At 38.4% G+C, this 18,988-nt stretch overlaps 1 protein-coding gene across 1 annotated transcript in view; it reads right to left on the minus strand.

Moving 5' to 3' along the window:
- Nucleotides 1-10,921: 10,921 nt before the first annotated feature.
- Nucleotides 10,922-18,988, minus strand: part of LOC126383157 (contactin-associated protein-like 4) — a 143,602-nt gene continuing 135,535 nt past the window's right edge. The window contains exons 22-24 of the mRNA XM_050033604.1: nucleotides 17,458-17,676; nucleotides 15,340-15,411; nucleotides 10,922-14,493 (exon numbers count right to left, since the gene is read on the minus strand). Coding sequence (XP_049889561.1) covers nucleotides 14,297-14,493; nucleotides 15,340-15,411; nucleotides 17,458-17,676 — 488 coding nt within the window. The 3' untranslated portion in view covers nucleotides 10,922-14,296. The remainder of the gene's footprint in view (nucleotides 14,494-15,339; nucleotides 15,412-17,457; nucleotides 17,677-18,988) is intronic.

Below are 18,988 nucleotides of genomic sequence, written 5' to 3' on the forward strand. Positions count from 1 at the left end.
TTTTTGATCTGAGAATCTGGATATCCAAATCAGCTAGTGTTAAGAACCAGAGAGGAGAGAACTTTTGAAATCACGCTGGCTACAGCAAAAGCTGGTAGCCTGAAGATCTGAGGAGCAGCTGCAGTGGAGAGGTGACCATAAACTACAGTTTGGTGACTTTATATAATTCCCAGCATAGTTCCAACCAACTTCAACCTGCAGATGCACCTGCAGTTTAATTAAGCTGTGCCTTAATCTAATAAATAGATTAATAAAGACTGAAGATGAGGACAAAGCTGCTGGTTTGGGTTTTGTACAATGGGTTAACTTCCCACCTCCAGTAAAGAAGCAACTCAGTTGTTTCTATAAACTGCTTGTGTAGCATATCAGTCACATTTCCATGAGGCAGCACATCTATGTTTCCTGCATTTCATCACTCATTTTTTGCATAGGTTTTCAAGTATTCGTTCAGGAAGGACCTAAATTAGGGGCAGCAGGCAAAACACAAGCCACCAGGCAGAAAACAACACCATGAACACATACAAACTGACAAGGAACAAAGTGAAACACACAGGTATATATACACAGGAAACTAATCACAAAAACGAGACACAGCTGGAGTAGGTGAACATGGGTAAAGGAGGGAAATGGGGTTTGGCTTACAACAGGAGTGTGGTTGGGAACACTAGCGTGGAGCAAACAAGACTAATAAGGAACAAAAAATCAAAAAAAATTAAAATGCTTTTGAGTGGTTTATTTGCAGAACATGCAATGGAACAAGAACAAACAAATGTGCATTCTCAAAAAAGTAAAACTAAGCTTCAACAAAATCCCCTCTAGCATGCTGGCTCCAAAATGACCCAAAATCATACACATGCAATTCAATTTTATTTATAAATCCCAATATCACAAATCACAATTTGCCTCACAGGGCTTTACAGCATATGACATCCCTCTGTCCTTAGGACCCTCACAGCGGATAAGGAAAAACTCCCCCAAAAAAACCCTTAACTGGAAAAAAAATGGTAGACACCTCAGGAAGAGCAACTGAGGAAGGATCCCTCATCCAGGACGGACAGACGTGCAATAGATGTTGTATGTACAGTACAGATCAACATAATAAATTTACAATAATCCATATGACAAAATAATACATAAAGAGAGACAGACAGAGGTAAACAGTAATGACAATAACTACAATAACATTATTTTTTTGTAATATTATAATGATATAACAGTAATGGTGGTAGCATATGTTGTAAGTATATATTAATATGTTAGTATATGTGTATGACAATAATAATCATATGTGTATAATAGTAGTAGAAGTATGACTAAAAATATCAGTATTAGTAGGAGGCAACAGCCAGCAGAACAACCACGACATACGATCCAGCCGTAGCTGCAATACGAGGGAACCTGCAACACTGGAGCACAAAGGCTGAGGAGAGGAAAAGGGGCTTGGTGTATCATATGAGGTCCCCTGGAAGATTAGGACTATGTCAGCCTAACTAGGGGCTGGTACAGGGCAAGCCTGAGCCAGCCCTAACTATAAGCTTTATCAAAAAGGAAAGTCTTAAGTCTAGTCTTAAACATGGAGATGGTGTCTTCCTCCCGGACCAAAACAGGGAGATGGTTCCACAGAAGAGGAGCCTGATAGCTGAAGGCTCTGGTTCCTGTTCTAATTTTGGAGACTTTAGGAGCCACGAGTAACCCTGCGTTCTCAGAGCGCAGAGTTCTTGTGTGATAATATGGCACTATAAGCTGTCTAAGATACGACGGAGCCTGACCATTTAGAGCTTTTAGTGAGGAGAGGGATTTTAAATTCAATTCTGGATTTTACAGGGAGCCAGTGCAGAGAAGCTAAAACAGGAGAAATATGATATCTATTCTTAGTTCCCGTCAGCACACGTGCCGCCGCGCTCTGGAACAGCTGGAGAGTTTTTAAAGACTTATTAGAGCTACCTGATAATAGGGAATTGCAGTAATCCAGCCTAGAGGTGACAAATGCGTGGACCAATTTTTTGCATCTTTTTGGGACAGGATAGGCCTAATTTTTGCAGATGATTTTTTACTTATGATTTATTATTACGCAGATGAAATAACGCAGACCTTGAATTTTGTTTTGTATGGGAGTTAAAAGACAAATCTTGATCAAATTTTACTTACGGTAGTGCTAGAGCCCAGAGCAATGCCATCCAGAGAAACTGAAATTTTGCTATAGCGCTATCAGATAAACCTCTAGTAAAGTAGCGACTCCCTCTCCACAGCCACTGCCTCAAGGAATGTGGGTATTATTATGACTGGGAGGAATGGATTCATTTAGACCAACATATTCATCGTGACACAGCCAGGTTTCAGTGAGCCTTAGTAAATCACCCGACCGGTGTTGTTCCCAAAGAGCAAAAAAAAAGAAGCAAAAATTGTACCATTGTTTAAAACTGGTGATCAAAGCAATTTCACAAACTATCGACCTATATCCATTTTACCTTGTTTTTCAAAAATCCTTGAAGTTAATTTACAGTAGAGTATTAAAACATGTTCTAATGTTATTAAAACAGTTGCCTCTTATACGAACATCAATATGGATTTAGAAAGCACAGTTCCACTTATATGGCACTTTTACAGCTCATAGATAACATACAGGCAGCTACTGATATTAACAACTATTGTCTAGATATTTTTTAGAATTATCCAAAGCATTTGATACTGTTAATCATGATATTTTGTTTGCTAAATTACAATATTATGGTTTTCAAGGTGACACTGAAGCGGCTAATTAGTTACATGGGTGAAAGAGAGCAGTATGTAATAATGAATGGTTGTGCATCTACCACTGTTAATATAACATGTGGATTACCACAAGGATCTGTATTAGGACCTTTATTATTCCTTATTTACATTAATGACTTTTCATCAGCTTGTAAAGCTTCACTACCTATTTTGTTTGCTGATGATACGAACATGATTTTATCACACAGTGACCTATACACACCCTAATTAATAATACAAATGAAGAATTGGCAAGAGTTGCAAGATGGTTTAAAATTAATAAGCTCTTATTAAATGTCAAAGTCCAATTTTATAATCTTTGTAGGTAGAGGTAAGAAATATCACAGGGATCATGCTGGAATTTTAATAGAGGGAAATAAAATTTCTCAAGTCTCTTACATTCAATTCTTGGGGATCCAAGTGGATGAGAATTTGAATTGGAAAAAACATATTAATTTCATTCATAGAAAAATTGCGAAGTCACTTGGGATCATCAGCAAACTTAAAAGGTTTATAAATGTATCTTGTTTACTGACCTTATATTATACCATGATTTATCCTTATTTAACTTATGGTAATATTGTTTGGGCGAAGACTTACCCCTCCAACCTTCATATAATTGCTGCAGAAGCGCTTGTATGATTGGCAACTTTTTCTAACACAACAGATCCCTCTGCCCCTCTCTTCAAAAAACTGAATATCCTGTCTGTGTACAACATCAATATTCATCAGATATGTGTTTTTATATATAAATACATGTTTTCACCCTGTACTTTACCATCTCCTTTTGAAAAAATGTTCATGTTAAATTCCCAATTTCATTCTTATACTACTAGACAGGTTGATTATCTTCATCTTCCTTTTTATAAAACTAAACACGGACAGTTTTCCCTCAGATATCGTGGTGTGCAAATATGGAATGCTAAAAGACATATTGTTATGAGGTCATCATCTTTAAAAAAAAATTAAAGGAAATTGTCATTTCATTTAATTCATGAAGTTTAATTGTGTATGTCTAACTACATTGCATTTATGTATGTTTTATATGCCCTTTTTTGTCAATTCTATTGGGTTTTTGTGATCTCAAATGGTTTTTCAATTAGATATATGTGTAGATTTTTGCTTTTGATATTTTAATAGTCTTTTTGTGTAGTCTGTTCTCTTTTCTTCTCTTTTTCCTTTCTTTTCTTTTTTGTATTGTAAATTGTTGGTTTCTTTTGACTTTTGAGAAAGGTGAGGTCCCTCGTATAAGCCTGTTGGCTTCTTGACCTCTCCTGACACATTTATTATTTTTATCCTTTAATTTGGTTTTCTTTTAAATCTCTTATGTGTGCAAAAAAAATAAAAAAATATGATTTTCTGATATTAGTTTGTTGATTAACACTGCTTTAGATGACAGAGACCTGATATTTAACAGTTCACATTTAATTCTCCTGTTTTGGCTTTCTGTCACAGATGAGGTGTTAATTTGTGTCAGGTTTTTATGTACAACTCCTTTTTTTAACTTCAGATTTAGATAATTTACATGGTTGGGGGACAGACACCATTTGTATAACAATATGGGTGGGTAATAGCACTACAAATTGAGAAGCATTTAAGACTGTGACTCTGATTCCTGGTCTCAACTCTGGGTTGTCAGGGTTTAGATACTGACCCTGATCAGTAACTAAACTTCTTGACAGTTTCTTGTCCAAGTTCTCCATTCTTTCTCTGAACATGATATGAGCTATTAAAATCCAGGGGTTGCAAATTAACTAATGAATTACTGTGTCATTGAAATGAATAGGAGGGGCATGCACATTGAAATACGGTATTTCCCCCAGACAAAAGAGGACAGAATAGTAAATCATGCCTACATGTTTGACTCAGCAGAGTTAACAGTGATTGGGGAAAAAGTTGATCTACTGTAGAATAAACAATTAAGGCAACACAGAATTTTCTGTCACCTGAATTTTGTGTTTGGATTAACATAAATAAAACATAAAGACCCTTCCATCATTAACTGGCACGTAAAAATTCCCCAGAATAGAGAAAGTGTTTGACACTCAAAATTTCCTTGGGGCAACACATAGCTCTTATGATCCCTCCACTTCTCAACTCAAACTGATGCCCTTGATTTTTTCGCAAAGTGAAAACAGTCCCATTTTCCCTAAAAACTGTAACAAGCCACCTTTTGATTTTAATACCTAACCCTTTAACACTTGAGCATTACCTGTGACCACTTTCACAAGTATTAGTACTTGACTATTTTTCCAGGGTCAAAGACATCACATTTCTCAGTGTTAATAGATTTTAATGAGCTGTTCAGTCAATGCAGATACCAAATCTAGCAGATGTTCTGTATAACAAGCCTACACATGAATGAAATGTAGTGTATGTTCATTTGTTAGATAACAGAAAAGTAAAGAGTGAGAGTGGACTTACTCCTGCCTGATAATTAGCAGGACAAACTCTGCCATCCAATTACTCATCTGATTGAATTCAAACTCTACAGTGAGAAACATCTCCACAGCAGCTCAGATTATAAACTTTGGGTGGGCTGGATAATTACCAGCAGCCTGCTATGAGAGGAGAGATCTTTTTCCACCAGCAGAGCGTCATAACAAAACATGGAGGGCTTCAAGTTAAAGCAGAGAGTCCACTGTTACTCTACTGCTGTGTGATGAGTCGATCCTCCTTTATGTCACCAGTGTCCCCATCTCTGGGTGAAAAGGCATTTTTTTTTTATGAAGCACTTCAACCAGCCCCTATCCAGGTGTTAACACTGTATTGCAGTCTGTAGAGAAGCCTAATTACTGTCCTATCCAAGTAGCAAAGGCAGAAGTAGATTTAATTTGTTATAACCTTGCATGTCTCTGCATGTTACCTTGATACACAAGACCATAATTCTACCTCTTACAATCAAAACTGGTTTCCTTTCTCAAGACTTTTTTTTAACACTAACCAGATTTTAGTTTTTAGTAGCATAAACTTAGGTTGACTTACACCACAAACAGCTGGTTTCATTGGAGGCTAGTGCCAGTTGCAAACATTACTGACACAGTTCCTCAGTAACTAACAGGACTCCTAAAAACTTTAATCAGGGGGCGGTGCCTTCTGTCACGCATTGCATGACTGATGCACATTCTGATCCCCTCTTTTTGAGTTGCCTTGTCACTTTTTGGACAAGCTAGCAACATTGTAACCTAAAAAAAATTGTCAACAGTAAACACCGACTTTCATCCGAGAGAGCAGCGTTCGCATACCGGTTCTAATGCCAAACCCTGTTCTTCTTCTTTCCTAAACCTAACCACGTGTGTTTGTTATTTAAGGAAAAAAAACACATTAATTTGCAGTGTTGTACCGATGTAGTGCGTTTATTTTAAAAGAGACTGTATGTAAATGTTACATTTTCTGTGAAAACAGAAGTGTATCTTGTGAGAAGACAATGCATGTAATAGGCAAAGTTGACACGGTGTCCCAGAACTTCCACAACCAACGCACCCAGGGTACCTTGTACGTTGTATGTGGACGTGAAAAGTCCATGACCAAGCATGTGATAAGGTCGGAGTGAGAATGTATTGGTTTCTTTACTCATTAATTTTGCAATGGATTTTGTCCAACTCTTGTTTTTTATTGAGTGTATTTTAGATGATGATATAGCTGTACACTGTCAAACATCTTGAGGGCAGAACATTCACACTCTTTTTTTAGAAAAAGAAAACTTATCACTCCACTAGTATACACTGACTTTACAAAATATAAGTTGAACTTTCCAGATATGAAGTTGCATCCACGTATCAATCATCTCAAAGCCCAAAACTCTCCAGGGCGGGTTCTATTTATCTCCTCTATTTGTGGTGCATTTGGATTTGATAAGAGAAATCAATATGAGGAAATGGCTTTTACTCAGATTCATCTTATCTTTTTATGTCATAAAAAGAGCGAATGTCCCTGGTATTTTGTACATGCAGTGTACATCCTGCTAGCTCATCTCTAATAATCTTGATAGGCGGTGGTATGTTGTTTGATGCCTACACAAGGAGCAGTCGCCATAGAGAAGTCTTTAGGCTTTGGTAAATGTCACCTTAACCTTCTGGATGACTGAAATAGATCCAGCCTGATGTGACAGTGGAGGACTGGGTGTCATTTAGAGTCAGTGAGTTCATGAAACTGCAAACCTCTGTATTATTATCATCTGTGGCAAATACTAACAATGACAGCATGCAGGACAACAGATTATGTCTCAAGCTAAATCAGTCCTTCGCTGCATGTTTTAATAATTTAATTTTTTGAAAGAGAGCTTATTTATCAAGCTTGACTCCTCCTGTCTCAGCTTTGAAGCAGATTCAATTATTATTCTAGAGTGGATCATTAGATGCATGCAGTGTCCCAACCTGTATATCAGAAACAATATTATGACATATGTGACTGCAGCAATTATCCTGAAATGGTAATGGGTAGTTCTGGTGATAGATGTAGAGAAATAGATTGGATGTTTTTATTCATGAACCCTTTGGAGCCTCAGCTTCTTTTCAGTGCCTCATTCTCACTTTAAGCACAGTCAACATCTGACATCTTTTGTTACTGCTTAAATATCAGCCCTGTTTATATGAGGTGTGGAAATGCAGCAAAAAGGAATAATCTCAAAGCAATAGCAGAATCAGAGGATAGTGAGTCACACAAAGAAGTATGCCGAAGCTCTCCAATGTAAAGAGAACTCGCTGTAGTTGGATTGTAAAGTGAAGATAATGATATTAGCACTTGAATATAAAGAAGATGAAACCTTTTTCACATGATCATAAGCCATATTTCAACAAGCTCTGGCTGTGCTTGAATTAATCATTTTTTTTCCTGTTCATTTCCCTTCAAATATATTCTAGAAAGTTGATTTTAATCTTTAAATTACTTTTAAATGGGAAGTGTGTGATACAGCACATTATTCATCTGAATTATTACAGCACCAGTGGTAAATGTTGGCTATTTAAAATCACTTCAGTGTCACTGTGCTGAGTTATTCTGCTATATTCATGTAATACATTGACTTTTCTTTAAAATTAATAAAATAACAGGAGATCTAAATCTTAAAATTACCTTCATTTTTTATTTCAAAGCCTCGTAAATGAAACCTGTGAATGTACAGCGACGAGTAAGCAGGTGTCAATCAAGTCCTCTGGGTTCCTCTGTGAGGAGTTGCTGATGAGGTTATTGACTTCCTCCCAGCTAAACAACATCTGCATTATCTGGAGAGCAGAGGAAGAGATCAGGATTAGATGAAGGGAAATACATATAGACAGAATACAAAGGCAGAGGAAGGACATCAGGTCTTCTTTTGTCTGCCTCATTACCACTAAGATTCAACACCGCTGTTTATTGCATTGCATTATTGGCAAGTTAAAGTTAGAGCTGCTCTTAAAGAAGTAATAATTGAGGAAATCAGTTGGAGCCTATGTTGGCTTTTTCAGTGAACTTGAGAGTATCAAACACTCAGGTCTCTCAGCTTGATATGTGGCTATAACAAATTTACAAGACCTCAAACCAAGGCTCAGATTCCTTGATGGTACAATGGATGCCAAAGTTGACATACCCTCACATCTGAAAATGATAATGATGTGATTTTTGGTTGGTCTGTACCAAAAAAGCATGTTCCCTTATGTCATGTAGGCCGGGGCCTCTCTGTTGCACCACAATGCTTCATTATGTTATAACACATTTTGATATTTCGATAAATTGTGCAGGCGTACTACTTTTACACATGTGAAGACGTTAAGACCATTATCCCGAGCAATAACGTCCATATTGGACGACTCTGCACCATATGATTCACGTCCAATGTCTAATTGAATGCCAATGTTGGAATTTGTTTGCCTATATGTGGTGAAGCAGAAAGCACGAGTACGGTGACTGTAGGAGACTGAAGGTTCTGTCACAGACCTGCAATAATTCTTGACTTTTTTTCTGACATGTAACCACAGTCATTCTGTAACATTTATATGGTGTCATTCTCGTGCAGTAGTTGCCATGTACACATATTGCCGAGTGTAAGAATTTTAAAAACATTGGCATGGGACATAGAAATATTTTGTCATTGAGTGTAACCGGGCTGTAGATATTGACGCTCTTGTCTTACAACAGGGTTGAAAGACGTCACAATTGGAGTCAACTGACACTGAATTCAGGCTGACAAGTTCTCCATGTTGTTCCATGAAGGATGAAATTACACTACAGGAGCACAAATGGTGGAATGGTGGAGGCTTAACTTGACAAGTCAGCTCTCCCTGTAAGAAGTATGTTTGCAGTTGTTGAACAACAGTGCATGCATGATTAAGCTGGCTTTGTCATATTTCGGATGCAGATTTACAACATGTGGACACCTGTCACTGGCTGATGATCAAACCTTCACGATCCTTCCAGTGTGGTGGCTTCGCTCAGGGTTAATGGTGATGTTTAAAATAGTTGTATCAGGATCCATTGATCAGCTTATCGTCTGACAGCAGAGTTAAAGAGATGGATCCAAGTGGTATTATTCATCCCAATCAAATTAACAGTACACTGCACTACCAACAGATGAGAGAATATTCATCGCATTACATTCTTGTGTGCAGTAGATTCGTTGATCCTTATAATGTTTGGCATCATCAGTGATATCAAAGAATGGAAGGAAACTCAGTTATCAGCTTTTCATCTCGTGTCTGATAACAGCCATTAAGAGAAGATTTAAATGAATCGAGCAGATATCACTGATCTGAGGCAGCTGAATCATCGCGGGCGTCTTGAGTGTTTAAACAGGCACAGAGGCTAAGTGGCTCTTCACAGAGAATCACTTTGACATCCTCTGCTCCTGGATGCTTCACATATTTCCCTTAGCTGTGGTCTGCGGGAAGACACATTAACAGCCAACAGAAATGCGGTGCCCACACTGAACAAACAGGGAGCAGCAATAAAGAGAAGTGCAAGTCAAATAAACTCAGCTGAGGGATAAATAATTGCTGTGTGCCAACTTTGTGCAGAAACAAAAGAACTCTTTTAAATCTTAAATTAAATTACCAAACAACTCACCAAGGAAACTGCTATGTGTAACCATATCAGACAGGTTTCTGCAGCACACTACATGCTCTACTATGCATGGGTGGGGGGGTTAAACATGTGCTTAACGTCATAAAGTGGTCGTAGTTCCACTCCAAATCTACCTGGTTAAATTTAGGCAATAAAACGTGTTTATGTGGTTAGATTTAGGATAAACATCATGGTTTGCCGTCAAATAATAACTCGTGTCAATAACCTGATGTATGCGACATGACATACATCACATACCATACATCACATACCACACATCACATACGTCTCTAGCATAGCATGCTATACATGCTAGCATACTGGGCTATGTTGTTATTAAAAGAAGTCAACATTGACTTTGTAATGCAAACACCGGTCTCCTGGGTGAAAGTACTGTGTTTGTTTGATACATCCACCTCCCAACCTACCCAACCTACCCAACCTACCCACCCTTCAGGGGCGTCTCTGATATTTGTCGCCTTTTATGCTACGTCACTTCACTTCCTCCTCTGCTCCTGTAAGAATTTCTTCAGCCACTAGGGGGTGTCCCCTTCCCATAAACGCATGAATGGATGCTGCCGAGCTGCTTGCACTGTCGACCGGTGTGGTCATTTTTTATTTTGGTGAGAGCGGTATGAGTTTTGGTTTTGTTGTAAATGTGTGACTACATGGAGTATGTTTCCTCTTCAACTGTATATATCTTAAATGTCCGGTGTGTGGGATTTAGGTGCATCTCTTGGCAGAAATAGTAAATAATATTCATAATTATGTTCTCATTAGTTTACTATTACCCTAAAATAATAATCCTTGTGTTTTTGTTTCCTTAGATTGAGACAATTTTATCTATATGGAGTGGGTCTTCTTCCACAGAGTCCGCCATGTTATTCTACCATAGCCCAGAATGAACAAATCAAACACAGGCTCTAGACAGGGTCACTTCCATTGTGGCATTGGCCACCATACGCTTGGCACATGGGAGAAGTTTAATTTCTGCAACCTCACTGCTAGATGCCACTAAATCCTACACACTGGACCTTTTTAAATATATACTTGCGATTGAAATCCACCACATGAAATTAAAATCACACTTAGTCTCTGAAAAAACAAAACATTTTATTTTCATCAAACAGGATTTTTGTTTCTAGCCAAATAACCAGAAATATGGTTAAAATCTGGATTTTTTTTCCTTCCTTTTTTTATGGCATGTCACTCAAACTCACTGACATCACTGTTATTCACCAACCACCAATACTAAGTACCATTACATTATTATAGTTACACTGAGAACCATTCAGCTTCACTACAAACCTTGCCAGAAACAGAACCAAACCACTACCAGCAATACGTTATGGGTAAAAATTTGATATCAAAAAATGATTTTGGGTGTACAGATGCACATATGCAGGTCCAATGAAGTAGTTTTCACTGTTTTACTGTATACCCATAATGGTTTGACAGAACACTAGACTGAGCCTGAAAATTTCCACTTTAAGCCTGGCTGACTGCCAAATTTTCTATTTTTTTTTTCTTTTGGGTTCAGCTGGCCAACTTTGCACCAATATCATTTTTTCAGTGTTTTTTTTTTTTTTTAAATGGGATATGACTCAACTTTAAAACAAAAATGAAAATACTTGCTTTACTTTTTCTTCACTTCTGTATCAAGCAACCCTTTATCAGAAGATCACCTTAGTAGGGCAACCATTTGCTGACCCAGCTGCACTGGTGTCTGTGTAGGTTACTGATTATTCATCAGTTTTAGTCCTCACTGAGTTAGAAGTAAATGGCTGCTGCAGAATGGATGTAGCAGAGATGCGCAGCACTGGCAAGGACTTGTCAACAGGAGTGACAGAATTGCAATGGCTGCCATCAGCAGCTCACTTATTGTGGCTGGGTAGAAAGTAAAAAATACACGCAGTTTAAAGACATACTTTGAAGTTTTCGTAACTTTTGTCATTAAAATCCCATCTGCGCTTTGGGGTCCTGCAGAGAGACGGTGGTGTGTGTTTGAAAAACAGCTGCTGTCGATCCTCTTTCTGCTTCTCAACCTCCTTCTATCAGCAGCACTCTTTACACATGGGTTGAATTAACACATGGGGGGATTTGCTTCATTTTCAAGTGTTAATATCAGGCTGTTTTCATTATATTCGTGTCTGCTCGACAATGTCTCTCGGATTATCTCTCCGTCTCACTCTGATCATCTCTCTGCTTTCAGTGGAGTCACACACAATCCACCTGTCAGACCGAAGCAGATTAGCATTTCAAAAACACATTAACTGTCTCTGCGTGCAGTGAAGGAGGTGACAGACAGCCACAGTGTAATAGAGTCTACGCTGCTGTCAGTGTTAAAAGCTTTACTCTTCAGAGACATTTAGAGAGCTGGGAGAGGAGGCTCCCAGCAGGCGGCATACAGCAGGGACCAGGAAACTTTTAAGTCGGGGTAGAAAGAAAAAGAAAAGTGAAATGGATGTAAAGGCATTTGGGAGAACCACACAGAAGTCTTGAAATGATCATGGATGTGTTTTGGCTTCCTGCCAATGCCACCATGTTTAGAAAAGAAAGAAGGGGGAAAGCATTACTGTTCATGTCAGTCTACCACTACCCTGATTATGGCTCAGATATCTCAAACCATCACTGCAACAAACCTTCACACAGTCATTCACATACAAACGTTCTTATAAATGAATCCAGACTATAGACCAGGAGCTTAGTTTTAACAGAACAAAGTTGTTTGGATTTTTTGAACCATGGCCAGGGGAAGAAGTTACACCCTGATGGTAGTTTCTGTGGGAGATGTGGCTTGACTTCTTTATTTCAAAAGCATCCCCAGACTACATTACAAAAGAGAGGCCACTTTGATAGGTGAAACTTTCATAGCTTCAGATGTTTGTGCAGTTTTACTGAAAGCTTTTGTGGTGATGGCTGTTTTTTCAGCGATAGCCTTTTAGCATGTTGACACTCAATGGTTTTCGTTGTTAGTGGTTGAGTCCGCCATTTCCGTGCTAGATTTCCTTCGTACGCTTCCCTACAATGTGTTTGTTTGGCTGCACTGAAAACAGATACATCAGGTGCTCTGTTGTATTTCTGACAAACCTGCTCAAGTCAACAAACAGCCCTCAACCATGTGTGCTACCAAATCAATGAGCACTGAAATCTTAAACGTGCAATAACTGATTTTTTTGGCCACATGGGGGCAGCAGAAACAAGCTGTAAACAACACAAACATATCATTACTTTTAAAGTTGAAACGGCGACCTAGTAAGCAAACAGTTGCTTATTTACAAGTCCAACTGTTCTGGAGCAATAGTGTAATCATTCAGTCAGTTGAGTTTCAGTCCAATATTCATTCTCCTCTTTAGTTCTGTTTTTGGTCTCTATCAGCTCCTGAGGAAAATATCTGTCTCTTTAGCTGGAAAATGCTCTGCTATCTTCACAAGCTAGTCTCTAAATGTGTCTTTCTGTTGTTCAGTACTGAAAAAGGTGTTGTGTAGTGGGGTTTTGGAGATTTTTTATTTTTTTAGCTAAAAACAGCTGCTATATGAATGAACCCAACAAGTCAAGTTTGGGCCTGACATCACAAATAATGAGCTGAAACTCATTATAAAGCTCCATATGGCCGAGGAGAACTGCAAATTCGGGGGATAATTCTTGGTAGGTTAATTAAGCAAATCCTTTCATATTGTTAGGTTGTTTTCACTGTCACTTGATACATTATTGCATAAAATACTGATTATAGTTGCTTTAAGGATTAAAACTTTAATAGATCCATGACTAAATTTGCGTGCATAAATTTGGAATAATTTTTGTAATGTGGTGGGAGAATTCTTTAATAGTCACCGGTTATTTTCCCGCCAAAGATCTTACAATGTGAAAGATTAAACCTTCAAAGGGAGGGATTAAAACTGCAAGTAAGTGGGAGTGATGGTAGAAAGAACAAAATTGCTGGAGGTTCAAAACATTGTAAGACGTCCTTGGAGGGTTAGTTAGCCTAGTTTGTGACCTTGTAAAAAGTTTGATCACAATCAAAGACATGATGATGGAACCTCAAGAGGATATAAAACAACATCCTGCCACTTTCAAGTTCTGTCCCGTCTCTACATACAAGTAGCCATCTCAGTCCAGGGAAAGGCTGACCACAAGAGGGCTAAGCTTCCTAACCATACACCATAGAAAATACTGATACTTTCATTATTTCCAACATATCAATATGTCAAAGTGACATTAGCCAGAGATTGTTACAAAGACATTAATTCAACATTTACATTTTAATACTTACAGTTGAAACAAGGATATCAACACCTCATAAGTCCAACACTGTTGCCTGTTTGTATCAGTATATTCAAAATTTACAATAAAGCAACAGAAAGACAACACTGTGTGAATTGTTCTTTTTTGCCTCAACATGCTGTGGAGCCATCTCTGCCAGCGAAGTCTCTGAGCGGCTCTGAGTCCTGAGGCATGGCAGGACTCCCCTGTCTGCAACCACCAGTTCATCAGGTCATCTGGCCTCCAGTTAAATGAAATACTCCTTTGGGTTTTCAGTGGAGACATTCTGGGAGTCAGTCTGATTGTTGAAAGGGAAATCTGGGCTGTCCTCTTGTTTGACTCCCTTTACTTCCTGGTTTCGATATGTCTCTTTTCTCCGGTAGAGGAATCTGGCAGTTATCGCCAGGCCGGTCACAATCACAAAGATCACCACTGCTATGACACCTGCAAGGTATAGGACATTTCAAAATGTAAAAGGCTGAGATATCAGATAATTGTCTCAAATTTCAATACGCATTAATGCTCAAAAGACTTCAGCTAAAACCAGAGCAAAATATCTGCCTATTTCTCTCTCATTCTACTGACATTTAATTTCCTAATGTTTCGATTATCTTGCTAATCTAACTCAAGTACATTAAACACCATTTTAAATCTTTTGATTCTACCGGGCTCTTCTGCTCTGTTGAGCACATTTGGGAATATGAAACCAGGTTTCATTTAATTGGAATTCCAAAATACATCTGAAATCAATTTAATACTACATTACTTTATAAAGAGACCGTGATTTTTTTAAGATAACAGCAAAAAAGTTTTCCCATCAGCAAATCATTCCTGCATAGGTTTAATTAGGTGAGCTGCCCTTTGTGCACTGAGACAGAGTCAGGCCAGTTTAATGGACAGTTTTAAATGACTTTTCTCCGGGTCTCACCTTTTCTATCTACACGATTATAGATTGAACCTTTTCAGTCTTCGCTTTGAATCAATCTGTGCTGGCAGAGCAACAAAGTTTTAAATTAGTTTTAAATGGACTCTTGCCTGGCACATCACTTTACTCATTCTTAGAGCTAAACATCTGTCCAAAGGTGACATGTAACCTTTAAACTTTATCTTTGTCATTTTTTTAAAATGCACCAAACAAATACATCAAATATTGATATCTGATAGATGAAATCAGTGTGATTCATTTGACAATGATTATCAAAAGTGGATCAAAAACCAAAGATCCTAACGAGACAAAGTGAGACAGGTTCTTGTTCTCGTACAGTGAAATAGGAGGAAAAGGTTCAGTACCTCCAATCAGAGCCGAGTCAGTCCTGATGGCATTGACTAAAGGTTGACCTGAACCCACTGAACCAGACTGGTCTACAGCAGAGAAAGAAGACAGGAGGGGGAAAGATATTAAAAACCGAAAATGAAAAACCAAAGGGCACCGAGAAACAGAAGATGAAGAATAAGAGAGAATCGCCGAAATGATATAAAGACGAGGGCAGAGACAAGAAAACAAGAAGTGCAATTACAAGACGAAAATGAGGGAATCATGAAATAAAAGGATAAATTCATAAAATGAACACATCATATCAGAGAGAGAGGCAGAGCAGAAAAATCCAAAGACAAGATCAGAATATCATTCAGAGTAGATGGAGAATACTACTTCAGCTCTACAAATGGCTCTAATAAAGCATCACAAACTGGATGAGAACGAGCCCAGAGGAAAAAACATCCCAAAGGAAACTCTCCTCTGTGGTTCAAATTAATTAAAGTGTTGATCACACTGTCATTACTCTCCAAAAAATAGGGAGAGTACTGTGTGCAATTAATGAGCCCCTTTTATGAGCTGGAAAAGCAGCTTTCATGCAACTTTGAAACACAGAAATGGAAAGACAACAGGAGACGCACGCTACTCAGCTATATATAGATGAAACCCAGGAGCGACAGAAAATAGAGCTGAAAAAAATAATGTTCTGACCAAATTCTAATGTAATGATATCAAGTATATGAAGGAATGTCATCATCAAAGTCGCTGTCATATTAGATACTGTTGCAGAGCCAGTACAGCCATTAGTCTACAACGTCTGTCATCTGAAATGTACATTCTTCTTTTATTATTTTTAGTTATTGTGGTTTCCATGAAAACTATAAAAGCTGTATTGTGAGCCCCCAAGCAATTGTGTGGTCATATGCACAGATGAACAAAGTGTAAGCTGAGGCAAACACCATAGCAGGTCGGAATGAGTTGAGCAGTGTAGCTTGTCATGTTACATAATAAGGGCTTCAGGCCTGACAAGTTAACCAGAGATACTTTAATGACCCCCACTCTGGCAGACACCGCACCATTGTTGTCTGCTGCACTGACTGTGGCTTCTTCTTTAGTACTTAAAGAATAACGATATTGTTTTGTCAACAAATCCTATAAAAGACCTAAATGGACAATGGACACCTCAACACTCTTTGACCTATCCTGTCTGTGATACCAGAGCCCCTTCATTTATACCGAAGAAGTAAATCTTTAAACAGCAGTCAGACATATATAGGTGGAGATTCTCAGTCATCCAGGTCATGTCTTACTTGAGTTTCTTGGAGATGTGAGAGGTGAAACGTCTTCAAGAAACTGACTACTACGATACAGCACTTAAGATCAAAAATATATAGCTTCATTTGTTTTTTGTTTTGTTTTAATTGACTTTCTAAAAAGGTTGCGCAATGCAGTTTTTAAAATGTCACCCAAAATAATAGTGTAATTATCAGGGACTATTTTCAGTTGCAGATTGTAAACAGCTTGTTGCTCTAATGAGTATTTTTGGCAGCAGCATGGTGTGTGGGATTGACTCAAAATACACCACTGTGTGTGTGTGTGTGTGTGTGTGTGTGTGTTCATGGTAATAAAGGAACACATCACACAGTGCAACAGTATATTTTTAACTGTTCTGAGACAACTGTGGCGCTCGATGGCACAGAGATATAAAATATCAGACTTTGGCTACACAGGCGATCCTTATTCATCAGATCAGTTAATTGATTTTGGTCTTTTTAAGTTTAACAAAATTATAAAACATCCCCAGATTTATCTTGTAACTGTATTTTATAGATCCTGTAAACCAGTTTCTGAGCTTACACATACAGCCTTCTATATCTATTTTTTTATTAACGGACTTAAAATATGATTTTCTTTTATAATTATCATTTACCTTGTTGTGTACCCTCTAGGAGAGACTACATTTGAGGGACAACAGCTAATAAAACTTTCTACGCTACAAATAAACAGTCAAAACACACAATGGACCTTACTTTTGATATAATGTGAGAGAAAACAAAACTTAACCCTAATTAATAAACTCAACATCATGTTTGAAAATACACACAATAAGTATAAAATTGGATATTGAATGAATCTAACTCCTCCTCTCTTACCTGACAGGTGGTGTGTGTTCTCTGCTGCGTAGGGATTAGCTGAAGCTGAGGAGCCGCAGTTGGACTGGACTAAAGGTCCGGTGATGATGACAGGGCTGGTGTCCGGGTGGAGCAGAGCAGCTTTCAGAGGGCTGATGGAGTTAAAGTGGACCACTGAGAGACAGCCGGTATAACCGAGAGACGCCAACCTGGCAAGGTCTGGATCCATCTCATCAGACCCTGTCATAAGAAGTGGAACAATAGTTAAATATGTGTCACTATTGTAAACTGAGAAAGTACTGTATAAAAAAAATTACCCAGAACTTTTTTTCTGCTCCCCACTTAAAGTTTTTGCAGCACGGTTCAAATATTAAACCAGTTGATGATGTATACTTATAATCTGATCTTGTTTATTGTCTTTGTAAATGACACCATCTTAATGTAATGTGGTGTTGATTACCTGTAATAAATAACTGAGTACTTTTCCCACATATTGTCCTGACATGCATTGAAAATACTGTCTTTTCCATTTAAACTGATGGAGTAAATGGAGCTGATCTATACTGAGTTAAAAGAAGCGTTTTGTCAGCTACAAGTTTAATACATATGGGCCATTCATCAGAGTTAAAGACATGCTGATATTTTGAGTAAATAGTTATTTTTTTCCTGGATACAGCTCTGACTTCTTTCTAGATGCCGTTACTATGTTACTATGTGCTGGCCGGCTGTGATACATGCTAAGGCTAAGTGTTTACAGAGCAACAGCCACACATTGAATGAACACTTGAAGATGCACTGGTGCCAATGCAGTGACATCTGATGGTCATCTTGATAAGAAAATACAGAGAATGCAAAGAAAATATTGCCTTTATTCAAAAATTCACATCCTGGCAGACATAGGGCCCTGACACACCAATCCAATGGTTGGCCGATGGTCAGTGTTGGGCCATCAGTGAGCGTCTGTCGCCCTTGTTTTGGCAGTATGTCCTGCACCGTTGGCCCTAGTTAGCCCTTGATGACTTTTTGTCGGCCGATTCAGCGTGTTGAATGAGAGACAGTGGAGCCTGTCGGTGAATGAAATCACTCTGATTGGCAGCGCATACGAAGAGAAACAGAAGTAAGGAAGCCAACCCTTGGCTTAAGTTAAAAAGGCGTGAGATCAAAACAAACTGAATATATCAGGTACATTTCTTTTTTCAGACATTGAGGTCTTTAGTTCAGCAGTGTTCAGAATTGTTTGTTATTGTTTGCTAGCACACAGTAAATGCCCTTTGTTCTATCAAGCCATTACCAACACCAGATCCATCCTGTTGGTCTTCAGGTTTCCCCTTTTTAATTACGAATAAGGACTACTGCCACCTGCTGGTATGTAGAGCTACTTCCTGTCATGCAGGCTCAGAACATATGTGTTGGTCGGCTGTTGGCTAAAGTTTTTGCAGTGTTTCGAAGTGCAGCTTTTGGGCCAATACACTCAACGTGAGGCAACCCAACAGTTGGCCTTGTCACAACTAGTTCTTTGATGTCAGTTTGGTGTGTTTGGGCCTTTGCACTG

Source organism: Epinephelus moara, chromosome 21 (genome assembly GCF_006386435.1).
Source record: "Epinephelus moara isolate mb chromosome 21, YSFRI_EMoa_1.0, whole genome shotgun sequence".
Taxonomy (NCBI): Eukaryota; Metazoa; Chordata; class Actinopteri; order Perciformes; family Serranidae; genus Epinephelus; species Epinephelus moara.